The 27958-nt window shown below is 29.0% G+C and overlaps 2 protein-coding genes across 7 annotated transcripts; one reads left to right on the top strand and one right to left on the bottom strand.

Moving 5' to 3' along the window:
* Positions 1-1447: 1447 nt before the first annotated feature.
* Positions 1448-27958, top strand: LOC123272423. The gene is made up of 16 exons (XM_044739178.1): positions 1448-1479; positions 1633-1691; positions 21006-21224; positions 21295-21503; positions 22841-23039; positions 23124-23324; positions 23390-23701; positions 23777-23800; positions 24856-25112; positions 26033-26323; positions 26380-26613; positions 26753-26948; positions 27022-27222; positions 27295-27449; positions 27525-27684; positions 27754-27958. Exons 1-16 carry the CDS (start codon positions 1463-1465, stop codon positions 27777-27779), a joined length of 2760 nt encoding a protein of 919 aa, XP_044595113.1. The 5' UTR covers positions 1448-1462; the 3' UTR covers positions 27780-27958.
* On the bottom strand, positions 16798-19846 carry LOC123275322 (centrosomal protein of 89 kDa). 6 transcript variants are annotated; one of them, XM_044743393.1, is made up of 7 exons: positions 19735-19846; positions 19328-19409; positions 19163-19266; positions 18496-19091; positions 17662-18149; positions 17336-17588; positions 16798-17272 (listed from the first exon to the last, which is right to left on the bottom strand). In XM_044743393.1, the coding sequence occupies exons 3-7, from the start codon at positions 19254-19256 to the stop codon at positions 17006-17008; spliced, it is 1698 nt and encodes a 565-aa protein (XP_044599328.1). In that variant the 5' UTR covers positions 19257-19266; positions 19328-19409; positions 19735-19846; the 3' UTR covers positions 16798-17005. The 6 variants fall into 6 exon arrangements, with proteins under 6 accessions (XP_044599328.1, XP_044599327.1, XP_044599324.1 ...); XM_044743392.1 differs by having other exon boundaries at positions 19163-19409; XM_044743389.1 differs by lacking the exon at positions 19735-19846 and adding an exon at positions 19651-19689 and having other exon boundaries at positions 19163-19409.

The raw sequence follows: 27958 nt of genomic DNA, 5'->3' as shown, positions 1-27958 counted from the left end.
ACGAATCATACTCTTTCATTATTATCAACTGTAATATGTAGACAGGAATTATGTAACTAAACACACAATATATTCCATTACATTACATACATGTCTATGTAAAATATAACGTCATAGTAATAGGTAAAGGTAAAAGGTGCGCCGAGTGTCTTTTGTGTACAGAGAAGAAAAAATCAACCGGATGTGACCATTAATCATTGTCACATTACTATCTCATTACTAGAAAGATAAACATGTTTATGGAGTTATTAGTTTGATAATATAAATTGTCAATGTTTATTGTAATTTTTTATTTCCCTTTTAGCTAAACTAAAAACAAGGGACTTGAGTATTCGACTAGGTGTCTCGAGAATTTTTTTATTTTTATCAGTCAGATAATTTTTGTTTTGTATTTAATGAAACAGATTATTTTATGATGGAGAAAAACTGTTTCAATAAAAAAGAATAATAGGCCATTGGTTAGGCAGCATACATAACAGCTATCTTTATTCATATGCCACAAGTCTGAGTTGAATTAGTTCCAAGTGAGAAAAGATGCCGTGTAACACATGTAATGCATATAGGATACCACAATGAGTACATATAGAGCTAAGACGACAGTACGCTGACATGTCGGATGTTTCTCTCACCACGATATATGTATGGCTGAATTATTATTAGCTCAGAATTTATTTTATATATTCTTCTGGGCGGGCAAGTGTTTATTCTTATGAGATTAAATATTACGATTTACAAATTATGAACATTTGTGCATAAAAAAAAAGGTTTACTTAACGAAGAAAATTTTTCAGAAGACCTCAGTTATTTGATAACGAGAAAATTTTCTACCAAAAGAATTTTTGTTTTTATAAAAGTTTTTATGAACCAAGAAAACTAGTTTTCCATTGAAGAATTTTTTTTCCTGTATAAAAGAATTTTATAATTGTAAAAATTAAGAATTGATTTAGAAAAAAAAATTTTGTCTTTTTTTGAGAAAATTTAATTTTCTAAAAAAACGATAGCAAGTCAATTTTTCTCATTTTGAAAAAATTATTTCAAATTTTGATATCGGAGACATTTATAAAAAAAAACAATAAATTAATATTAAATTTGACGACAAATTAAACGATGAATAAAAATAAAAGATGTGGAAACTCCAGAATTAAATGAATAAATAATGTGCATCAGGAATGATATTAAAAAGTAGTATTTAATAAATTAATGAAACCGTTGTAAGAATTAAAATAAAAATGTCGGAAATTTGTTGGCAACAAGTAGTCACTCGTTTATATTACGCGGATGATCATGAAGCGGGGGTTTTGTCGAGTGCACGAATGGAATGTCAATGAACCCCACTCATGGAATCCTAACTGTACGATCAAGTTGTAAGATCCTTGCTCAAAATATATCAGAGCAGAATCCTCGTGGATTCCTCGCAGTCTTACCGGTGAAGTTGCACGCATGCATCGAATAGACACTCGTAATGACGTTTTTACCGGCGTAAGTTAAGCTTTGTTTATTTTATCATTTCATCCGGTTCGTTGGATTGTCAAATAAAATAAAAGTATTTTGATTTCTATTTTCTGTAATCGGATTAAGTCTATAAAGTATTACAAAATAAAATTATTTTTTCTCATTGTTTGCTCCAAGCAGTTTGAATCAACGAGTCATGTCTTCTCTGAGACAGGCTATTCCCAACAGACCGCTCGCAGGTGAGTTTTATCAAAAAATGTCATGATTGATATGCTAAGAACAGTCCAGTGGGATTTCAATTTTGATTTTGATCAAAACGATAATTTAGTTTTAAAATAACACAATACAATAAAATCCCAGGCGGTGCGATCGAAGAGATAATTGAATTTATTTAAATGAATTTCAAATGTCAGTGTCTGTTTAAGTAGAAATATAAATGAATTACAATAGTGTATTGCTTAATTATAAATGATTATCTACAGTCGGCGGCTCGAATCCATTGTACGCATCGTTAAATTTGTACCGATAAATTTTAATAGTTAGATAAGTAACTTATTCAACTTTGTAAAAAGTTCATTATAAACCCACGTGGATATTGAATTGATTTTTCCCGCTCTTTATCTCTGGCCTATTGTTTGGATCAAATATTTTAACTTCGTATTTTTATACATTTATCTTCAGAAATTTTTACTCTATAAATAAATAAATGAAGTAGGCGGTAAATTTTGAGAATAAAAAATTCCCATTTTTAAAGCTAGAAATTGCAGTAGAATATGTGGAAAGATTCGCCATCTGTTGCTGCTACGTGGAACTATGACTGATGATGTTGTGGTTGGGATGATAAATTGGAAGGTCGGTAAAGAAGGAGCAAAGCCCGTTTTACACGATACAATAACAGATGTTTAGTTTAAGTACATGTATAGGTACAATTGGTACGCGGAATTATACACTATTCATGCAAATCAATATTTAAGTATGAGTCAAGAGCAACCCCTTGGATGACCTCGAGGGTTGGAAGTATTTAAATGTAAAATAAAAATATCGAGTACCTGAAGTATTTAAAGTCTCAATTGGAAGATTTTGAATTTTATGACAGGCGAGAATACTATTTTTTTCAAGTCAATTATGATTGAAAAATTAGAAATAATTTTTATACAAATAAATCAATAAATTATATTGTAAGTATTGATTTGTATAAATTTGTAATATTTTACAAAAAATAAAATTTTTGAAATAACACTATTTGAGTTTTAAACTAAATTTTGCGAATATAGATAATATAAAAGGTTTTATAGGAAATTTAATTTCCTGGCAAAAATTTATCATTAATTTTAGCTTATCTCTCATTCTTCAGTCAAAATTTTAATATAAATACAAAACATAAACAATTATAAACACTCAAAAAAATTTAATTAAAAAAAATATCGCGAAATGTAACAAAAAATTTTTTAAATATTAAAAATTTGGTCCTTTGATACTTGAAACAATTATTTTAATGAAATTTTTCTCTTAAACATTTATAAAATATTTGAAAAAGTGAAGTATTGATCGTGTAAAAAATCTATAAAGTTTATCCCTCCTGAAATTATACGACTCGAAAACAGCTGCAGTTTATTTTTCTATTTCCCCTTCTGTCAGATGCAATCTATCCACGTTAATTTATTTCCAGTCTAAATAAAACACTCACTTTTGGTAAGCTTTTTTCTAAAAAAATATCACGCGAATAAAATAATAAAACAAATCTAATGTAAGTAACCAGCCTCAAGTTTTTTAACCAGATAATAAGAGGCCTAAAAAAAATTCTTAAAAATACAATACTCTTGGAACAAGTTAATTTTTTTCTAAGTGTAAGATTGTGGAGGCCTGACGCTAAAACAAGATGAAGAACGGAAGTAAAATGAGAATAAAAGTAAAAAATAATTTAATGTAGTGTTAGTGTAGTATATAGAGAGCATATGGAATAGAAGGTAGACTAGAGTTTAGTTGCCGGGCATCGAACTGTGACCCAGGAGCACCTGTTGCCGCCTCCGCAGGCGTATAGTTTAATACTACGGCAACTAAACCAGCCAGCGAGCGCAGCAATAGAACCTGGTCTGGCAGCCTAACCTGTCCTTAATAAATAAAGCTAGCGCAGGCCAGAGCGCAAACTAAACCCGACCTGCCTGAGAGGGAACTCCGTGGAGCGTGGCGAGACAAGTTAAGGTAAAGAGTAGTGGATTAAAAAAGAAAGATCCGATGACGCTCCGAGATAGATCAGACATGGGACAAGACAAGGCGAGATGAAAAGAGATGAGATCCCACTGATCCCAGCTGAGACTAGTGTAGGCTGGATATATGTGACTACTTATCAGCTTCCTCCTATGTATGTTACTCCATATATAATGTATAATACATATAATACTGTTAAGGTATAGTACCAACATCTGATCTAACTACTTTTTCCATCCATTGTCCAGCTGGCACGCTTCACAGCTTCTAGTCTACAACGATTTATACTTACAGGCTATAGTCGATGGAAGATATCGATTTAGATTGAGGATATTATCGTAGTTACAGCTATTATTAGTGATTGATGATTTAAATTATCGTATTTTTGATTACGGGTTTTGTTCTACGCTTCATAGAGTTGTGCTTTTAAATTGCAAGGTGATAAGTATGATAAACTCATCTCAGACCGTAGATATTATTATTATACTATATTTTTTTTGTTGAAAAATTTCCGTCCTTGTGTTAAAAAAATTTTGTGTAAAAAAATACTAATAAAAAAATTAAATTAATTCTTGAACTAAGAGCATAATTTTAAAGCGTTTGACATTTACGTGGCGTAGAATTATCAGGACTTTTTTGTAGAAGACATTAAACTCTAAAAAAAACACTTTAAATCATAAACTTTAGATCTTTAAGAAGTCTTATTCTAGAAATAAAGATAATTATAAAAAAAATTTTATTGAGAAAAATTTTAGCACATCAATTAATCAATAGTTCGAATGTCATTTTTATATAAAAAAAATTATTTGCAAAAATTTTAATTTTAATTTTGGACAAAATTATGTAGATTAAAAGGAATTACAAGATAGCTTTTCTTTGAAAAGATTTCATATCGATATTTCCTGTTAGATATTATATGTGTGAATTCTTCGACTAAGAAGACATCGACATATTTTCTAACGTTAGACATTCCAGAAGATTTATTATCGGTATTTTATTCATCAGATAACGCACAGTCATTTGCTTTCTATGCCTCCTGAAAGTTGGATAAATTAGCAATATACTGTAATACAGCGTGACAGCTTTATCATTGGAAACTAAAACTGTAATAATATTATCACCGATAATAATAACAATAATAAAATAATAAATCACGTGAAATAACTACGGAATTTTCAGAATGGTATAAAACCGATGAATAGGCTACTGATGACGAAATACCGTTGAGATGACTCAATTGTATTAACATCGATATTTTTATAGCGCCAGTGAGAATATTGATCAGCTGTTCATTGATAAATACATTAAATTTATCGAATTAAATGTGATATAAATAACTACTGAATATAACAATAATAATACAAGGTAGCAGCGGTGATGAAGGTTGCGGATAAGAACAATGAAATTAATAAATAATCCCAGTGAGTCAATTAACTGTACGTCTAACGGTGCAATTTATACTGAATAAAGATCAAGCGATGACAGAATTTATGAGTACAAGCAGAGGCGTTATTTTAGATTTTTAAATTTATTTACGACCGGCCTAAGTTTAATTAAAAAAGTGTAAACAGTAGCATTTTTTTTAAATTTTCTATTAGCGTAATAGTTTCAGTGATTGCAATTAATTACGTGAGGGCGCGGAAGGTCATGCTCTACTGACGTAATGTTTATGAACGCACTACGGCAAACATTTTAATAAAAAACAATTGTAATAACATTAAATCAAGTGAAAACAAGCGCAAGGAAACGCGATTATCTCATTAAAGTAATGCAGTCCCGAGATCAAGAAAGGTTTGAAGTAATATATTACATATATAATGAATTTTATAGTATAATATATAATATATATTAATAAATATGTTGTAATGGTAGAAGGAACACCGCAATACAAGCTGATTAATTTTAGTAACTATATAAGACGATAATGATAAGCCGACATATGATATTCAATCCTCATAAATATATATAAACTATTTATATGTAAACTTGTTTTTTATGGATATAAAAAATCACACATGCACATTTAGAAGCCTGGAAAGCATTTAGATTACGGAGAAACTATAAAGGTAGGATATAGTATAATGTGTATCGCTCGAGTTGAATTTAACGGAAAAGTCGCTCATGTTCGAAACCCATTAATGCAAATACTTTTCAGAAAACCCCTCTATCCACAAGTAGATAATGGATATTTGAGAGGAATCTGCACGAAAGAGTCTGCGGGGTATTGATCTTCATAGAAACTGCGGAAAGCGCAGGTCATCAATGCAACTACGATCCGCTGGTGACCGAAAATTTCAGTGCCCGAGATAATAAAAATTGATTTTCTAGCGTTTTATTACTTGACTGTAAAAGATAAAGATGCACTTGAATATTTGGGTCAAAATGTAGTATTGCGTGGTAAGCTTTAAAATTGTTCATTTCAAATTTTTCAAAATTGTTTATTTAAAATTTTTTTAAATTTTCATTTCATCAAAATTTTTATAATTAGTTGAAATTTTTATTTATAGTTCAAACACTAATGTAGAGTTCGAAATTTTGACACTTATTTGTATCTCTTGGAGGACTAGAAATTTTTTATAAAATTGTTTTAGAATTTAGAGAAAAAAAAATTACAATGAATTTAAATAAAAAATTAAATCTACTAAAAAGTGAATGAAATAAATGTATGTCGACAATTCATCAATTTTGATGCAATGGGAGTAAGAGAAAGCGCTGAAGAAAACAATACGCGAGAACAGAATAACTTTTTGCGGAAACAAAGTAAAAAGTTAGTGCAAGTAAAAGTTGGGGCTCTGACTTGTCATAACGATGCATTTGTGAAAGCATTTCAGATTAAAAAATATTTTATGTTAAATTACTCGTCAAATTTTCACCTACTCTTTTACTCAGACATGAGCAATAAATAAAAAGTTTTATTACGAATATAGGTCATAACATTTGACCTTAACTTGATTAATGTGCCAAAATTTCCGAAAATTTGGTTACAAATAAAAATTTACGATTTATTTTTGGTGGATAAAGTTTGTAGAAGCTCGCTGATTACCAAGTCACGCATAGATTAAAGCTGCTATTACTTTCGTGCAGTCTTTGTTTTAACAAACTATCCGCGGAGAAAAACCGACAAGGATGTGTTAAAAGCCGAACATGGGTAAATTTCTCACACATTAGGGGCCTGTTAACGTGTTAAATGCCACGGAAATGAAAATCTACGGTAAAACTTTGAGAGGAAACTTTGAGCCTTGACCCGAACCCAATTTGCCTGTGGGAATATCACACATACATGTTTAACTATAAATACAGAGCGTATGTGTGTGTGTGGATTAATCGTTATCACACGCGAATCGTGCTTAGAGACTATAAAGGTACTCGAGGCCTTAGAATTTGAAATAAACAATTCAAACAAGTGCATCAGGTAATTTTTGACAGAACTATTGTATCGATCGGACGTTCTCATTGAAGCATTAAATAAACCTACCAGACAATGATTTCTTATTGAAAAGACCTCCAGGTGATGAATGAAATGATATCTTGTCAGATGACATAAAGTTATCCATCAAAATAACTGTTGCGTAAAGATAAAATAAAATAATACAATACTTATGCAGTGCGAATAAATTCAGCATCAATTTAACCTGTCGCTTGTGGCTGAATTGTTAAATCTGCTACTTAAAAACTACTGAAGTACACTCGCGTATAATTTATTATATTATTATTATTATAATTATCATATATCTATAACCAGCGTCGCTTATAGAATTCATTTTAAGAGTTGTCATAATATTTTTACTGGTTGGTTGCTCGTGAATTAACTTTCCATTTGGCCACGTTAACATATGACGTAAAATATATATTTAATTTAAAGCAAACGTATATTTGTTCAGTATTATTATAAGTATTTACATTCACTGATAGCAGTATTAAAACGGTACTTATACTGTGAAGCATTCATTGACGTAGATTTATGAATTTCGAAATATTAATGCGTAAAATTTTTTTTAATGGATTATTATTATTATTGTTTGATGGCTTAAAGTGTTTTTCTTTCCGCCGGCACAATTTTGAGGCTGTAAAAAATATTAATACTTTTGGATTACCGTACTTGACAATTAATAAATAATTAACAAATTATTGTAATCTTATCTGTTATCTGGTAAAGTTTTATCAGGTTGTTTATCAATTATCATTAAATATATTCCGTTTTAATATTATTCAGTACGTGTCTTTAAGATAATAGCATCCGCTGGTTTTTCAACTTGAATAAACAATCAACCGTTTTATTTTTCAGACATATTTTTGCATAATGAGTACGAGATAGAATAAGTTTACGGTGTTTTCTATTCTCGTGTCGATGATTTTTTTTTGTTTTTAAATTTATAAGATCTCGAAAATAAAATTACGGTAAGATGATCTCGTAATTTGATCCTCGTTATCGACGCTCGAGTTTCGCGGTGCCTTCAAGTTTACTCTTGCAGGACAACTTTAGTGACAATAATAATTATAATACATTATGGGATCGGCTCCAGGTATATGCAATCAATAAACAGAATCTCAAGTATTTGAAATAAATAATGTCAAACTAATTAAATTATTGTTAAATAAATCATTTTCAAATTTTTTATTTAATTAGCCAATTTTTTTTTCAATTTAATTAGATGAAATATGTAAGTAAATTCATACTCATATCTATTATTAACTAACAATTAAACATTACAGTTAGTTTATATTGAATTTTATTTAGTAAATAAAATGTTAATCATATTTTTTAATATTATTTAAAATTTTTAAAATTTGAAAGCCTCAATTTATCAAGACGAAAAATTGCTATATTCAATAATTAGTTTAAAAATATTTATTCTAATTACTTGTGAGTCGATTTATTTAATGATAATAGTTTGTTGTATAATATATTATTCCCTATCCATCTTTCGACTAAAAAAAATTTTTAAACTATCAACAAAAAAAAAAAGTTAAGTAATTATTGTCTTTATAAATATTTTTACGAACCCAGAAAATTTTTTCCTCTACTTAATCATTGATTTTTTCTGTCTACAAATACTAGTAATAAATTTACGCAAAATTGAACTACATATAATTTAAATAACGTAGAATTATATGCGCCAGACTGCCCTATTACACAATTATAATAATTACCCCAGTTTCATGACTCAGAACTGTTCATTCATTTCAGTTACGCAACTATTTCCCTATAATAATAGAAAAAAAAAAAAAATAAAAAAAAAATCATATATACCCCGCAATTATGAAGGATTATTAAAATTGCATCCTCTCGTAAATAGACAGCAAACAAAAAAGTCAATGACCATATGACGCATTTTCGATTTGTGGACAACTAGACACAAGACAGCCCCAACAAAATAGTGCTGCTAAAAAAAGATATTATGGATTGTAGGATAGATGTTCCCACAAGAGACACGAGACATGTCAAAGGGAACCAGACAACACCCTCGCTTTGCAACCCTAGAGCGACAACTTCTATTTATTTAAACCGCCTTCATCGAGTGGAATTGCGTTTACTGGCCGTGAAAGTCCCACATGACAGCCGTTTGATAGAGGAGTAGTGTCTGCAGAAAATAAAAACCAATTAATTTTTTAGTGATCTTATCCCAGCAAAGCACGAAAACTTTTCAGGATTTCTTGTGTCTTAATTAGCGCCAAGATTAGGTGTGAAGATGGGGGAGATATTTGTTGGGATTCAATCTCAAGTTGAGTACCCCTGTCTATATAAAACACCAAGAGCATTATTATTTATGGTCGTGGCAGACTGGCAGTGAAGCATGCCTACTATACATAATTTAAGCGCATCCTGTTGGTTCTGACCGCTGGCGCGAGCACATACGTGTAAACTTGTACAGTAATCTAGAAAAAAACGGAGACGGTAATTTAAAAACTCAAGGAAATCAAATAAAAAATTTTAATAAAGTTAATGCAATAAATTAAACTAAAACTTTCTTCGCACTTTATAAGTATGGATTTCCGTACTTTCTTCTCACTGACTCACAGTATAATTCGATGGATGAATGTATTATTAATATTATTAGTGCATAATGTGAACCAGCACCTCAATACTCAGTAGTATACTTAAAATACTTTTTAACAGAATCATTGCGGGTTCAATGTCTAGTAACACTTGATCTCAAGATGAGAAATCACGTATAGTATTATTGAAAGTACTTGACTTAATGCCATTCTCAGCTATATTTAACATTTATCGTTATTAATGACGATGATTGCATCAACTAAACACTCTGTCAGATGATTTGCACTCTACTCGTCCTTTATTAGTTTCAAACAACAATAAAATCATTTGAACAGGCTTTAAAGACCCTTTATAACTGCAGCACGCGATGATAAAAAATCGCTCTGATGATTTTATTTATTTTGTCCAACCAGCTACGTAGTTTATGCCCCAATTTTTTTTTATTTTCAATATAAATACAGAAATATAAAATGAACAGACAGAGTTTTATCCGCTTAATTAAAGAGTCCATCAAAGATACGAAACTCTGTTCCACCATAAAGTTTTTCTGGGAAGCCCCGTAAATTTCTTCCTTACAATGAATGAGTACAAGTCTCGGAACGTATTAAATTAACTCTCAGTCTGGCTCAGACATATAATAAGAGAATGAATAAAATAAAGTACTCAAATATTATTTTATAAATATATAAGGATTACCGAATGAAATTCATACTGAGTTGACCTCATGCCGGAGCAAACAATAATATACAGAAAAAAATATAAATATACGTATGGTGTATAATAAATTTAAAAGTTTTTAAACAAGCGCCAAGTTCTTTGTCTAAGATATGTAGTTCCACCTCGCCTCTCATTTTACCTCTTGACCCCTTCTTGCTCTCGTACACTTACGCCGTTTCTACTGTACTCAGTTGTTTTATTTTACTGTGTCATGTACATGAGCTTGAACTCAACCCGGTGACTATTTTTCTTCAGCTCATTACATGGTCGCTGTTGTTTCAAGGATTTTTTTTTACACTCCCACTCACTTGTTATTTTTTAATCTACTTAAAAAACTTAAAAATAATAAATAAATAAATAAAATGAAATAATAAACATTGAAACTTTCCTTTACAATATTCCTAATAATAGTGCTGTGAGATAATAGTAAACGCAATAATATAAATAACAATACATAAATAGTCGGGGTTTCCCACGTTTATAAATTAAATAATAACTCAAAGAAAGTAAATCGTCTCTGAAGGAATCATTGAAGCGAAAAAAGTTAACGACCTATTACTCCTTTGCATATAATAGATAAATAAACACGTGTTATATATGTAAAATGAATATATAAATATATGTGATTAAGCGGCTGTGACCCAAAATAATGTATCGTAATAAAAAGGCGCACCGCTCTCAAACGAGTTTAACATCCTATTAAATATCCTCAGATAATAAAGTAACTATATAAATATCAATAGAAAATAAAATTAAAAATATATAATAAATAAAAAACAGCTCAACACTGTTTAATTTTATATAAAAATATAGTAAGTTTAGTGTTTTCTTATTTTTATATCACCGCTTAGCGGTAATAAATTTTAAAATCGTGTATTGTATCAACGGAGTTAAGTTGACACAGGTAATTTGATGACTCACGCGGTAAATCCATTGAATTTCTCACATGTTCAAATAAAAATGAGCAAACAAAAATTACTAAAAAATATTTAAAAAACGTACAATTACCAACATACATATTAAATAATAATATAATAATAAAAGAGCAATGACTTACCGGCGATTCTCAGGACAGCCCTATCAGCTGGATCCAGCTGCAAAATACTCAAAGGTTTATCCTTGGCCCACTCCTTCAAGCTGCCATCAAGCTCGAACCCGCCGTTGAACTCCATCGTCCTCCAAACACTTAACACCTCACGATAAATCCCTCATTATAATTGAACACCACTATTATTATTAGTATTACTATACTCTATATATATATACATTTATATCCATATATAAAGTACTTGAATAACTTGTTCCTCTTCCACTTAAAACACTTAATATCACTGTAATAATTTGGCTTTATTAATAAAACTATCACAATAATGACGTACACAACGCCTGCTATTCCAGACACGTGTTTACCTTTTTTTTTATTTTTATCATTATTATATTTTAATTACTTGTATTACTAGTAGCAATAAAACAAACAATACTTGGATAATTTTTTGCGATCACCTTCACTTTACCGCAGCAAGTTTATACATACATATATGTATGTATATAAAAAATATATATATATATATATATATATATATATATATATATATATATATATATATATATATATATATAAACAAATATATAAATAAAAGAGTGTAAGTAACGTACACGCGGAAAAAGACCGGGCTGGTAGAATACGTCCGTGTGCACCCGAAGTCGCCGGTCGTTTGTTTATTGCCCGACTCGACTCTGACTCCGACTGGCTTCAACTTAGCTTTAGCTTCTTATCCTCTTCTAGCGTTGTGTACTGTGTATGCGTACCGTAGTAACAACTTGGGCACTACTCTACTCTGCACTGCTCTGACTCTGACTCGTACTCGGGCACAACCAGCGCCACGTACAGCAGAGACGATTCACGATCACGATTCCTCTTCACTTTGCACCGGTTAATTTTACCCCCACTCTAGGGCTTATAAAGTTCATTACACAGAGATGTATAACACATTGTAATATATTATGATTACACTTGATTTTGTTGCACTCCATATAATTATTTATACACTGAACTGTCATCAAACTCCGCTTCAGGTAGCTACTGCAATCCGCTCAAATATTTAAGATAAAACCAAGGTCAAGGTTTATCTTTGAATGTACCTGTAACACATATTCTTAATTAATTCATTTCAATTAATCACCGCTATTAAAATTTTAATTATTTTATAAATAATTCATTTGAGAAACTTTTTTAATTATTTAATTCATTTAATATTAATGCATTAGAGCCTTGAAGTCTTAGATATATTATTAAAAAAAAATGTTCAAATTAAAATTTATGACAGCCGCAGTTCTATCTTTTTTTTTTTTTATCAATTAATTAAATGTTGACACAAAATATTTCTTATATATTGGTGTAATTTAAAAAAAAATGTCTAACCTCTGATAATTTTAGTCATAAAATTTTACGATCTCCATGACTAACAAACGTATTCACTGATGAGGATCATTGTTACGATAGAACATACATACTTTTTCATTATCATTATTTTTATTATTATGATTCAAGTAGATCTCGAGTTTAGATCGCGTTAAAACACGTGAGAGAAGAAAAAACAAAAGATAGAGCTAAGCTTTGTTCGTGCCGAAAACCATTTGACTTTTGTACAGTCAACGATCTCTGTATTTGACTCACCCGTACAGGACCATTCTCTGTATTTGACTCGTCCTTGTCCATAAGAGCTGTGTAAAATCGTCAAATACAGAGGAAGAATGTGGTCAAATACAGAGAGGTCCAATACAGAGAGCGTCGACTGTATTAATGTCAATGAGTGTACATATGATGTATTTCGAATTGTAGCGCCTTTAACGGCTAAAAAGATAACTAAAAATTTTAAATTTTCATTTAGCGCCAAAAATTCGAGTTTCAGCGCCTCCATTAGCTAAAAGATGCAAATAAAAATGTGATTAATTTTTGGCGCCAAATACAAAATTAAAATTTATAATTAATTTAAATTCAATTTTATAAATAACAAAACAAAAAAAAAATTGTAGTTACAATTTTGCCAAAATATTAATTTAAAAAAAAAGTCACTTACAGTTTTTATTAAATAGCAATTAAATAAACTTTAACAAAGAAACTTTGGGATGAAAATTAATTCAACTAATTTACAGTAATTTTTTTGATATACTAAATAAAATAATTGACTTAAATAATTAATATCTTTGGAAGAAAAAAATACCGGTAAATAACTAGTGAGGTATTGATGTTATCGAAGGAAATAGTATCAGCATTGTTTGCGAGTGCTAAAGGATGTCGTCACAATTGCACGGATTAATTGTCGCGTGGGTTTACGATGACGTAATCAGTATCTACTTCCGGGATCTTTTATACTCTAGTCCTAAATACTCTAAGCAGTAATATAAATATAACCTGTAGTATCATCGCTACAACATAATATAATCAAAATCCACCTAAAATAGTGATAGTAAATAACAAAATAACACACTACTACATTATCAGCTTCGGTATCAGTAAGTTCGTTGTCAGCTGTAATATTTTGCCCAACTTGGACTGCTGCCGAGTGTTTTATTCTAGTGCGCACATACCATCAGAGAATACAAATGTCCGTGTAATAATTGTTATCAAAATAATTAAAATTTTTCAGTAAGCATATATAATAATAATTTTGAATAAATCTTGGCCTAGTTTCTTTCTTTCAGTTACCGGATTGGTTATATTTTATTATCAATTTATAGCAAAGGAAGTTTCGGTCTCAATTCCCTGATAATTTAGCTGGTTCATTGACTCACCTCACAAAACGCATTTTATAATACCTAGTGATTCATTTTTAAAAATTATAATTGACAATCATTTAATTGTTTTCGGCGCTGTGAATACTAAGCGTTAAATTGAAACGGCACAGCTACGAAAATAAAACATATATCTCACAATCATTGTACACTTGGCGATAATCGACTTGCTTATCGATGCAATAATTGGCTTCACACATATCACCATTTACGTAACAATGTTCTCATCTTAGTAGACAATATATATAATAACAAACAAACAAATAAATAAATAAAGTAATATAATATTATTAACCTGTATTGTATTGTTCACTTGATGAATGATGACTGTCCAAATTTATTCCATGTTTTGGAATCCTGAAAGTAAAAATTTTTTTAATTAAATTAATAAAAAAAAAAAAATTAAATATTATAATTGAATAAATAAAAGTGTCTTATAAATATTTAGGTTGAACTTATAAATTAAATTACTTAACACAATTACATGTACTTTGATGTCAATACAAATTCCATCGACAGTAATAGTGTAAGCAAATAATAAGTAAAATATATATAAATAAATAAGACAACAGTAAGTTGTAACACTTACAAAATGATAATCGATAAATTTAGATTTAATAAATTGAGTGGTGATTAGACTATTCTGTCAGCATTATCACTTAAAATGACAATAAATATGATAATAAATAATGACAGTGACGTTTAACAGGGCGATCATCTGGCAGTTTAGTTCGGAGAGTGAATAAGAATAGAGAGAAAAAATCAATGTTCACCGGCTCGCTTTTCGTATATATGCTTTAGATTTTAATAAACCACGCGAGAGAGCACACAATGTCACGCGCTATCTAATATAAATAATTAATAAATATATACTTATGTTTGTTAAATAGAGTGGCATTTTATACTATTTATTTATTACACGAATATTGTTTCTGTTTAAAAACACACTAACGCACGGCCCGGTTGCAGACGACAACGACGACGTGCCTGGTGTCGTCGACATTTTGCTTTAACCGAGACTATACGAGCGCGCACGATTCAATTGTATGGCTATCTCGCTCGAACTAAAAGCCCGATTCACTCAACTAAATTGCGCGGGAAATTTCACCGCGCATTTAAAAAAGTTTTCTTTAAAAGTTTCTAACATTAAAGCTAGCAGTCACTTGACTATTCTTTAATTTTATTTAGCAAATAAATTTATTCCGAAAAATTATTTTTAAAAAATTAATTTTCATTTTTTTTAATTTCTACATGTAAATTTTTTTTGTTATAATTTATTTATTAGAAAAATTCTTAAAAATATAAAATATTTGCTAAATTAATTTTTTTTTTATTTTTCTTTTTTGTCTAATTTTAAATACAATTAAATATATTAACGCATAAAATTTAAATATAATCGACGTAATGAAAATTTTTAATTTAAAAAATTTGTTTTTTTTTTTTTTTATAAAAATTAATAAGTCATATATTTATAAGTAACACATTATGATAAATTATATTGAAAATGTAATAGAAAAAATTTTTTCTAATCTACAAGTATTGAAAACAACAATTTTATGATAATTAAAATTTATGATAATAAATAAAAATTACTGTTTAGAAACCTTCACGTCCAATTAAATATATCAGAAAATAATAATTTCTCAAGATATATATAGATATGTCTTAATTATTTCATTTAAAATTCCGATATTTGATTATAAATAACTAAAAATTCCTTACCTCAATCAATCGATGTTATCATGACCTTTTATAAATCCATAAAATTTAAATGTGTTGAAAAATAAAAATTATTCTAATTTTATGTAAACTGCAAGCTATCGATAAATGGAAAAAATAAACTGTCACAAGATAATTAATTAATATTGTTATTTTATAAATTTGTTGGGAGTGGCAATGAGAATTCTACTAAGTGAAGTATGATGTATTATTTCTTACATCTACAATTCTAATTATACGAAACAACTTCTATAAAACTCTGAAGTAAAAAGAAAAAAATTCACCAACTATAAATGTTGACAGTGACGTAAAAGGTCTCATTACTTTTAAATTTACCAATTAATCTAGCTTACAGAAGATTAAAATATCTTATCAGCACTCGTTAATTAAATTATCATAACTCCATAAATAATCTCAAAAATATTTCCCCGTAATTAAGAAACGATAAATTAAAAAAATTAATCTCTGATGTCGCTTCTTTTGATAATTATATAAATGTTATTGCTACTTTTAGCATAAATATCTTTAAACTGCGAAAAAAAGTATAAAAATAGTTAAATAATAGCAATTGATCAAGTCAAACTCTTTAATATGTTAATCGGCAGAATGTGAGATCACTTGCATAATAAATATCCGAGACATAATTTTGAGGCACCCGACTTGTACAAAGTAACAGCCTTCACAGCCACTTGTATTGGTTGACATCACCACTAAATAAAGCAGGTGACATAGTGGGAATTCGTGCTTAAAAAAACTTGTTAAGAAACAATAAAATATTATTAAATAAAATGAATAATCATGTGATGATAGCGTCACGGTCAGGATAAGGAAGAATTATTACCGATTAAGATAAAGAAAAAATATTAATATCTCAGGAGAATAATTTCAATAAATAAAAACAACAAACCTGCTAATTTATATATAGTTTATCAATATCAATATTATTCTAATACTAGCAACAGTTGCGACTAGACAATAACACTGAATAAATAAATCTAATAACAGTCAATCTTTTGGATTTTCAATCCACCATACTCAGTAGTAATTGAGAAGACAATTAATTGCTTTTTTCAGTTAGTAGAACATCTTAACGACCTCTCACAGCGTCTATTTATCTCAAACATAAATCTTTGAGTTTTTCAACACATCCTTAACCTTCTTATCGTCATTAGTAGCCGCTTTCCAAACCAGTTCCAAGTGGTCTTGCGCCGCGTATTTTTCCCTCTGTAATTTACCAATCACATCTTCTTTCTGCTTAATGAGCGATTTCAAACGCTGCAATTCTTTATGATAATCTGATTTCATCTGACCCACACCCTGCTCTTGTATTTTCATATTTTTTTCAACAGTATCCAGTTGCTCTTTAGCTCCCTTTTGAACAATCTGCAATTTATTACAATTAGTAACAATTCAAACGATAATAAATAATTTTATCAGTTAAATTACCTTCAATTGATCTTTTAAAGCTCCCATCCGCTGCGTAATATTATTCCCAAGATATTGAATGTTTTCGCTTTCTTTTTCTTTTGTACACAAAAGAGCCAAAAGTTCGTCTTTTTCCGCCTGCAATTTTTCTTGAGCGGTAACTAATTCTTCACAATAAGCCGTCGTTTTCGATAATTGCCTCTTGAAGGAATCTCTAGATACTTGAATAGAGCACAAGGCATTTTGCAATGACTCCAACTTACTCTGTGTCCGCCTGAAATTATTACTATTACTAACAAACCAATACTTGATTTAAAAAAAAAAAAAAAAAAAAAAAGACAACTTACTTGAGACTTTTCTCAAGATTCTTGGTCAAATATCTTAGATGATCTCGCTCGGCAGTTAAAGTAGCAATCAATTTTTCATTTTCTGGATTTAACTCTTCAAATTTTTTCAATTGATTCAATAATTTACGTTTTTCTGTATCGTATTGAGTTTTCAATTCTTCAAACAATCTCTTGCATTCGTCTATCGCGTCCGAGTGAACGGATACAGGCATAGTTTTTTCCGAATTTTTCTTTAGTTTTTCGTATCCTTCAGACAGTATTTCATATTTACCTTGAAGGTTGCTTAATTCAGTTTTACAGCTAACATAATCACTGTGTAATTTATTATTATCCTGCGACATTGAATCTACTTTCTTCTCATAAATCGAATGAATCTCTAGAAGCTTCTGTTTATGCAAAGAAACTTGTTTCCTAAAAATATCATTTTCTTCTTTAACTAGAGTTATATCTCCAGAAACTGTTTTTAATTCTTCTATCAATTTTTCCGTCTAAAAAAAATCATTTATCTTATTAATCATTCATGAATGATAAAAGGATTTGTTTATAGTTAAAAATATTTATTAATATTTAACAAATCATTTATTAGAGACGACTTTTTAGTCCTTAACAAATATTTCTTAGTATTTAAAAAGATTTATTAATATTTAATAAATAAATATCAGATTTATTAAATAAAAACAAATCATTTTATATACTAAGATATATTTGTTTAATACTAAAAAGTGGTCTCTAATAAATGATTTGTTAGATATTAACAAATATTTTTAACTATAAACAAATCTTTCTATCAGTGTATAAAATCAAAAAAAAAATATATAATAAGTAAAAATATACCTGTAATTTATAATGATCTAAACCTTTACGCAACTCTTCATTCTCTGCAACAATTTCTTTGAATTTACCTCCAAAATCATCCATCTCATTCCTGAAATGCCGAATAAGATCGTCTTTCTCCTCAAGATGTTCCTGATAAGCTTCTAGCAGTGGAGCCAGAGCGTGATTATTGACATGACCCCAAGCCTCAGACACTCTTTTGCTCTCCGTAGTCGGATCCGTACTCTCAGTCTTTTCTTCATCAGGTTTTACATTCAATAATCTCAATTTGTCCTGATATCTCTGCAGCTCAACGTTCAGTCGATAAATCAAAATTTTCAGCAAACTTACATCTTCATGCAGTTGCGTATTTTCAGCCACTACTTTTTTATTTCCCAGTTGATTATTGATCCGCTCTTGATCCAATGATTGAACATGTTTTATCAATTCTTCATAATGCGTATGCAATTCATCGTACTCAGCTTCGCGCTTTTCTATCAGCGATTGCAGATTTGAATTTTTCAAGGTAACTTCTTGATAATTTTTTTCTAATTTACTGTATTTCGCTTTATATTTTGCTAATAAAGCTTCTTTTTCACTTAACGCCTCCATCAAACCTGAAATAAATGTTAAAATTTTTATTTTTATCTCACTATATAAAAATGATAAATTTTTAAAAATAATTTACCTCTTTCAGGAATTGATTCACTTTTAACAATTAAACCGTCAGTTTCATTGGCACTTGGTTTAGTTTTTTTATGACGTCTAAGTTTATTTGCCATCGAAGAATTGCTATTATCATTAAAGTCTTCATTATTACTCGAAGAAGCTTTTGTTTTCGACGAGGACCTACTTTTAGATGAAAGTTTACGTCTGTGAGATCGCCGAGTTGACTCCAATTGAGATTCATTTGTCGAATTCTTGTGTCCATTGTACTAAAAAAATAAAACAGCAATTGTTATTACATTTAAAAAAATTTATTACTATTATAGAAATAAAAACTCTTATTTATTATAAATTATTACAACTAATAACCAGTTATATTTATTACTTTCTTCCTGTCACTTTTCCCGTCATAACGATTTATATCGTCAATAACAGTAGAATTACCGTTTAAATACATAATATAAATAATAAAATATTTTAACTTATAATAAAAATAAAAAATAAATTTACACAAAATAATATATTTTTAATCATATGATTTTTGGCCGCGGTAAATATAATATTAAATTAACAATTATGTGATAAAAGATTTACTCGTGTCTGTCATTATGATCGGGTAGACAGGTTAAAAAAATAACGTTATATTTGTTATGAAAACACTTTTGTTGTCATGACAACAGTGCAGCTGCTCTTTTAAATCCACCTTACAATAATTGCGCATGACCGTCGCGGTATTTTTTATATTTTTTCAACCAAGGTTCTTTAAATGACTATTATCTTTTTTTAATATATCATTTTCGCTAAATAATAATAACAATAATGTGTTTTTGAAACGAATTATTATTATTATTATTATTATTATTATTAAAGATAATTTTGAATAATGTTTTTACTTGAGCGATTATTCAAGCGTACTCGTAAATTGAAAGCAAACGTAAAATTATTAGTAACTACAAGCTAAAAAATAAACTTTAATTGTTTTTAGTGAAACATTTATTTACACTAAAAGTTGTGATATTTAATTTGAATCAAAGCTTTTTAAATCTGATATGAAAGACCTATAGATAAAAGTTGATTCCAAAGACTTGATTTTTTATTACACTTCTCAAGAAATGATTACGCGGTTTATTTGACTCTTAAATCTGTTTCTTATCTGTGTGAAAATAAAAATAAAAAAATTATTAAAAAATTTGTTTGATGTTTTATCAATTTCTCAAGGAACATAATTATTCGCTTACGTAGATAAAATTCATTTGACAAGTACTTGATAAGCGTTTTAATTTTCTCACTAAAAAGTCTAAATATTTTTCAGAACTATAAATTTAAGCGATAAACAGGTAATAAATAATGCCTTTAACCATATAGATAAACTATTGATAAATAGTTATTGAAAAAAAAAAATAATAAACAAATAAATAAGTGTACTTAATGATAAGCACGCAAAACTTGAACTTGAAATTAAAACATAAAGATTAAGATTCTATTCAATGTTGACGGATACTTTTTACAAGTCGATTTAAATTTTTTTATTGTCTATTGAAAAATAATCAAACATAGCTTCTTAATTAATTTTCACTCTTTAATTTAAAATGCGCAAAATAAATAACAATTAAATACAAAAATACACTCACAGAATTTTCATGTTCGTTATCAGTCTGGCTTATAGTAGCTTATATATCGCAGTTGAATTTTCCCGTCGATTTAGTTTGCATTTTAAAGGAGAAGTAACAAGTATTTATCAAAATGCTGTCTAGTAAGTTACGATTCATCAAACGATTAATATAATTAATTATAATTTAGTAATTACAATAATGTGAGGAACTTTTGTAAATATTAATTAATAATTAATAATATTTATTGTTTAGGAGCACTAAGTCCTCTAATGATTTTTCTGGGCCTTACCGGGATGAGCAACGGCCAATTTGGTGACTGTGATTATGAGCAAACAATAACTCCAGGAAAATCTTATTACATATTCAGCTCAAATTACCTAGGTGGGGGTACAGCCAGAAATCCTTGCCGGTGGATCGCTACCAGTGATCGGCCGATTAAAATGACTTGTAATCCCTTTTCGTTGCCTGAGGTATGGAACACAATAATCAATATTGTGATTTAATGTAAAATGATTCATTTATAAGTATACAATATACTTACAGTCTCCAAACTGCCAGACTGATGTTGTTATTATTCAAACATCTCAAAAAAGTCGGGGTAAGCGCTACTGTGGCACAGGTTCCTTCGATGTTTATTCTGAAGATGGTAATAGCATAATTGTCTCATCTTTTTCTTCTGTCGGACGATTCTACTGTACTCTTGAAATTGTTAGTGACAATACTGAGTGCAGCTGTGGCTGGAAAAATCCGGTAAATCAAAAATTTTAATAAAAATTTATTATTATTAATCGAATAAGTAAATATTGTTATTAAAATTTAAAGTATAATATTTAAAATTAATTCGATGAAATTCAATTTTAGATAGAAGAAGGGAGAGAGGTAAAATTGAGTTTTTTCGAGAATTAATCAAAAGTTGTTAATTTAGTTTTTTAAAATTTGTATGTAGTGCATGAAACCCCTTTGCAATATGTCTAAAATTGTTCTTGTAAAAAAATTATATTTTGTTTAGTTGTAACCTGCGAATTCGCCATTTTGAATAATTACTCCCACTCTAAAATGCAATTATCTAACTTTATATAACTGTTGATTGCAAAAGTTTTTTTTTCTTACTGAGATATAACTTCACTTAGAGCCCCTACATTTACAAATGACACTGAAATTAGCAATGAAAATTAAGTTAGCCGACATCTAAAAATTCAACAAATATTTTTTATTGAAACAATTGTTAGAAAAAAATAATAGAAAAATTTCATTTTTTAAAAAATTTGAAAAATTTTAAGTGCAATTAAAAAAAAAATATTTTTTAGCTCTTATTTAAAAACAAATTATATGATACAAATTTTATTTGTAAAAAACTTGAAAAACTATAAGTGCAATTGTTAAAAAATATATTTTTGTTTTAATTTAATAAATAAAAAAAAAAAATCAAAAACGTCGGCTAACTTTAGTATTATAAATTAGTAGACATTTGAAAGATTTTTGCATTTTTATTACAAATCCATTCTAAAAAAAAAAAATATTTTTACAAAATTTAAATTTATGAATGTGGAAATTTTTTATTAAATTTTTTTCATATTAATTGAGTAATTATAAAATCCAAAAAATTCACAAATATCTGTTAATATCATTATCATGACATTTGAAAATTTTTAGGATTCTTTTTATTAAAAAAATTATCACAAAAAAAAATTTTTCCACATGTAAAAGATTTGAAAAACTATAAGTACAATTTTTCAAAAATATTTTTTCAGTTCTAATTTAAGTTAAGTTAAAATCAATAAAAAAATCAAAAAATTTTGATACCTCTGCTGATTATAATACTTAAGTTAGCTGCGACGTTTTTGATTTTTTTTTAAATTTATTATATTAGAACAAAAATATATTTTTTAACAATTGCACTTATAGTTTTTCAAGTTTTTTACAAATGAAATTTTTTTATTTATTTTTTTGTAGTAATTTTTTCAATGAAATAAAATTCTAACAGTGATTTAATGTCGGCTAAATCTATTTTCATCTGTTGATTTGAGTATAATAATTTACAAATATCGTTAGCGTTAATACATACTTGATAATTAAATAATTAACAGACAAGAATCGTTGGAGGAATATCCACTGGTGTTAATGAGTATCCGATGATGGCAGGACTTATTGATGTGATAAACCAAAATGTATTCTGTGGATCTACTATTATAAATGACCAGCAAGTGTTGACAGCTGCACATTGCGTCAATGGAAGAAGTCCCAACACCGTTGGTGTTTTAATCGGCGATCACGATATTTCTAAATGTAAGTATCTGAAATAAAATTAGTTTCATTATTTTCAAGAGAAAGCAGATTAATTTAATAGTAATAACTATCTAACTTACATAGCGACTGACACCAACGCAACAAAGTTGTACAGAGTAGCCAGTATCGTCATACATCCGTCATTCTCCACCGTTACTCTAGATTATGACATCGCGGTGATCAATATCGATGGTACAATGATGTTCAACCAACAAGTGGGCCCTGTTTGTCTTCCTTTCCAGCACTCTCCGGACACTTTTGCAGGAAACTACGTCGACTTACTTGGTGAGTAGTTTTTGGATAAATTATTTATAATGATACAATTTATTAATACTTCTAAATCTTCATAGGTTGGGGATCCCTCAATGTCGCCGAACGACAATCTCCCGTCCTGCAAAAGGTGAAGGTTAGTGTCATCACAAATAAAATTTGCATGGGAACGTATCGCGGAATCGGATCAAGGCAGCTCTGTACACTTACGGAAAACAAAGACAGCTGTCAATTTGACAGCGGTGGTCCCGTTTTGTGGCAAAATCCTACCAATAGAAAAATTGTTCTTATTGCGATAATCGGCTACGGCAGTTTGTGCGCTGATGGAAGACCTTCTGTTAACTCTAGAGTTGGAGCTTTCATAGAGTGGATAAGAACACAAACTCTACAAGGTAAAATTTTATGAGTAGAAAAAAATGTTAAAAAAATATTAAAACACTATTTATTTAAGATTAATTTTATTTCAGGTTACCGATATTGTGAAGAAGAATAAAATTTTATTATTTATCCTATTACTATATTACATAATTTATTAATTACGCTGTAAAATTGAATCATTTATTTATTTGTTTAAATTATTTTATTTAAAATAAAAGTAAGGAAGATCCAAAAAGAATTAATTTAATAATATGATATTTAATTTTTTATAATATACTTTACAAAGGTAGTCGGCTGATAAAATCGAAGACATCTAAAATTTTTTAATGTTTAATTTACATGACCCTAGTTAAAGAAAATTATAATTAGTATTGAGAAATAAAATAAATTTCTCACGTTAGAAACAGTTAATAGCATAATCCGTGATAATTCGATTAAAATTGTCACCAAGTAAATTTGATCAAATACAATACTGATATAAAGTTCGATAACCTGAGTAATTATCAGTCAATTGTTCCTGTATATTGCTGGCATCTAAACCAGTAGTTAAATAGTACAGAAGTGGGTGACGATATAAAATGCAGACTAGTAATTTATTAATTCTATTAATTTTAATATTTATGTATCTAAAATACATCGTTATTTTATTTGTCAGTGCTTTCATTGTTATTTTTGATGAGTTGGACGAGTTTTAGCAGCTGTTCTACATGTCGTTGTGACTGGACAAATCCAGTAAGTTATTAAAGTCATATAGAGTTATTATCTATGTTCAATAATTCATAATTTTTTTAATTTATTCATGAAAGACGAGAGTCGGTGGATCAAAAAAGAAAGTTAACGAATACCCGATAGCTTGAATTATGGATATTAAAGCTAATAATATTTTTTGCGATGCAACTATAATTAATTATAAACAAGTTATAACTACAGCAAGTTGTGTTGATAACAAAGAACTCAGTAACACAGCAGTCATAGTCATTGAACACGATATAACAACAGGTTAATTAAGTTTAATTTTGTTTCTGTTAAATAAAGATAGTTACCGTAAAATGTTAACTCTCATTTATATTACAAAGGAAGAAAAACAAAAAGGATAATCAAGGTGCTGAGTATCGTCGAGCATCCAGATTTTTCTGCTAAAACTTTTTTTAGATAATGACATTTGCAGTGGTTACCATTGATGAAACTTTCGAATTTAAGGAAAAATCCGGTCCTGCATGTCTTCCTTTTCAACATTCTTTCGATACATTTGATAAAAATCAAGTTCAATTCTTCACACGGAGTTTTCTGGAGTTCTTCATTAATCAAGTGGACATTATAAAGCAAGTGAAAGCCGGGGGTAGGATAGAAACTTTTCAAGAGTTCAATGACGATGATTTGCCGACACAGTTATGTGTGGTTGGAATCAACAAAACTGCTGGTCAGGTAATTATATGGTCAAAAACTTGATCATATTCTTAATTTGATTTCAGGATATTTTGATTTTTGAATTTAGAACTTAATGAAATTTAGGTTAAAAATTCAAATGTTAATTTATGTTGTGAAATTCAATTTTTCTACAATTTTACTACTACATCTTTGATTTGTCAATGAAAAAATTTTTATTAACTTAATCCTGAATTACATTTATAAAAATAATTATTTCAGCTCGATAATGGTGGTCCAGTTTTATGGCGTGATCCTATAACAAAAAAAAACGGCTGTAATAGGAATAAGTGATAACAGTCCTTCATGTGATCATGAAACATCTTTCACTGCTGTTAGAATTGGAGCTTACATTGATTGGATAGAAAGTAAAGCTCCTGAAGGTAAAAATTAACAAAAATTTTAATACATTCGAATTTTATTTTTTATTTCTAGGGTATTCATACTGTAAAATAGAATAGGAAAATTTACTCAAGTGACTTCTCTTTTCAAATATGGAAGAAAATAACGTAAATTGATGTAGTTTTAAGTCACAAAATAAATATCTCAATTGTAAAAAAAAAATAATGTCTTTGCTAAAAAAAAATACTCTATCTTGATGAAAATAAAAATCAATTAGTTCAATAGTAAGAAAACATTATTTTAAATTATAACTACAGAAAAAATTAACCATTAATCATTAATTTGAATAACACGTGGCTTTGTAAAATAAACTTATAGGCTTGATCATATGACATTTACAAACGACAAACACCTGTAAACACGTTTCTTCATTTCTTACTAATTATTTAATACATATCGAATTTCATAAACACATAAAAAAACGCCCATAAAATGTACACAAGTGTGTTATCAGTTATCAGCGTGTCGACTTCACACACTTATTTATATACCAACATCATTATCGAATTAACTAAATCATTCAGTCTACAATTGAAGAAAGAAGGTATCAGGCCACGGTGATTACGATGAATAGTCTAGTGTGCTCAGTGATATCACTTTCTTTGCTGTGGTTTCTGCAGAGTGTTTCAGGAATTGTTAATAATAAATTCGGAGCTTGCGATTTTGAGCAGCCAATTTTATCCGGTTGGAAGTATCCTATTTATAGTCCTAATTATCCTGCGAATTATCCACCAGGAACAAAATGCCGATGGAAAGCGAAAAGTGATCAGCCAATACAAATAACCTGCATGATTTTCTCAATACCCGAGGTATTTTATTAAAAAAAAACACTACACACTAAATTATTACAGTTTTTATTTTATAGAGTCCTAATTGTCGTGATGGATATCTCAGCATTGAAACGTATTCAAAACCAGTACAGCGTTTTTGCGGAGCGCGCATGTTTAGCATTGTTTCTGAAGAAAATGAAATTGATGTAAGATTAATAAGCTCACCGGCATCAGAAGGTGGATATTTTTTATGTGCTGTAAAACAACTCAATAAAGTTGTTGTTACGAAACCGGTGACCAATGACTGTAGATGTGGTTGGAAGAATCCAGTAAGTTATTATTATTAATTACCAAAATTAATCTACATTTTTACTTATTGGTAAATATTGATAAGTAATAGTAATTGATAGTTTTTAAGATAATAACAATGAAACCTCAATCTAATTATGGTAATTGACCTGATTAAAGACTAGAATCGCCCACGGAAATGATACTGGTGTCAACGAATACCCGATGATGGCGGAAATTACTACTTCTGTTCCCAGAGTTCAGTGTGGCGCGACAATTATCAATGATAAACAAGTCATAACTGCAGCTCATTGCATCCACAACAATGTTCCTGGAGACATTGGTGTTTTGGTAGGCGAGCACGACTTATCGATAAGTGAGTTTTTAAGTTTCTTAGAAATTATTAGCGACCAATAATGATGGTTCACTGACTTCTTTAATCAAACTAGGAGATGAAACTAAAGCAACAAAATTATTTCGTGCAAGATCATTTATAATCCATGAATTATACAATGAAAAAAGTCTGGATTACGACATTGCTTTGATAAATATTGATGGTACTATTACATTTTCTCAATTAGTAGGCCCTGTTTGTCTACCGTTTAAACATAACCGCAAATATTTTGAAGGCAAGACTGTGGAGATATTAGGTATAATGCAGTTTTTCAATTTAATAACTCCTCAGAATATTCAATTTTACTGTCATTATTTTATCAAAAAAGGTTGGGGTAGTCTTGGTTCAAGTGATTCGGCATCTAACATACTTCAAAAAGCTGAAGTAAAAGTAATTTCCCCGGAAGGTTGTTCTGAAGCATATCTAAATCGAATCGGGCCCAGACAAATTTGTACTTTAGATGAGACAAGAGATAGCTGCTCGGTAAAAAAATTTATTACAATTATAATATCATACCGTATTTGACCAGTCGAAATTTGATAAATTTTTAACTTCTAGTATGATAGCGGCGGCCCCGTGCTATGGCGCAACCCTAAAACAAGAAGAGTGGTTCTAGTTGCAATTATTGATTATGGCATGGTTTGTTCTTCTGGAAGTCCATCCGTAAATGTTGACGTCAGTTACTACGTTGATTGGATTGTATCAAAAAAACCACCAGGTACGCACTTTGTATTTTTCGAAAACAATAATTTTACTATTTTTATTTATTATTTTTTTTTTTTCACAGAATGGCAATATTGTACATCGGAGTAGTAGAAATTATTAAATAATCACAACCTATGCAAGTAATGGTTTCGTGCTTCTATAACAAGAGAAATAGCTGTGATAAATCATTTTTTTTTATTTTATTGGATAATTTACTCAGAAATTCATCTTTGTCTCATTCAATAATGTAAACTTAAAAACTAATACATACGCAATAAAAAATTTGT

Source organism: Cotesia glomerata, linkage group LG1 (assembly GCF_020080835.1).
Source record: "Cotesia glomerata isolate CgM1 linkage group LG1, MPM_Cglom_v2.3, whole genome shotgun sequence".
Lineage (NCBI taxonomy): Eukaryota > Metazoa > Arthropoda > Insecta > Hymenoptera > Braconidae > Cotesia > Cotesia glomerata.
Note: the sequence above shows the minus strand (reverse complement) of the source record. Positions and strands in the feature narration are given on the sequence as shown.

Coding starts and splice junctions, on each gene's coding strand:
- LOC123272423 (XM_044739178.1), top strand. Junction 23,801..24,855: donor CCGATATTGTGAAGAAGAAT/AAAATTTTATTA, acceptor TGACATTTGCAG/TGGTTACCATTGATGAAACT. Junction 25,113..26,032: donor TCAACAAAACTGCTGGTCAG/GTAATTATATGG, acceptor ATTAACTAAATC/ATTCAGTCTACAATTGAAGA.
- LOC123275322 (XM_044743387.1), bottom strand. CDS start 19,597: ATGTATTTAAACGGTAATTCTACTGTTATTGACGATATAAATCGTTAT. Junction 18,150..18,495: donor TAGATCATTATAAATTACAG/GTATATTTTTAC, acceptor GATTTTTTTTAG/ACGGAAAAATTGATAGAAGA. Junction 17,589..17,661: donor AATCTTGAGAAAAGTCTCAA/GTAAGTTGTCTT, acceptor TAATAATTTCAG/GCGGACACAGAGTAAGTTGG.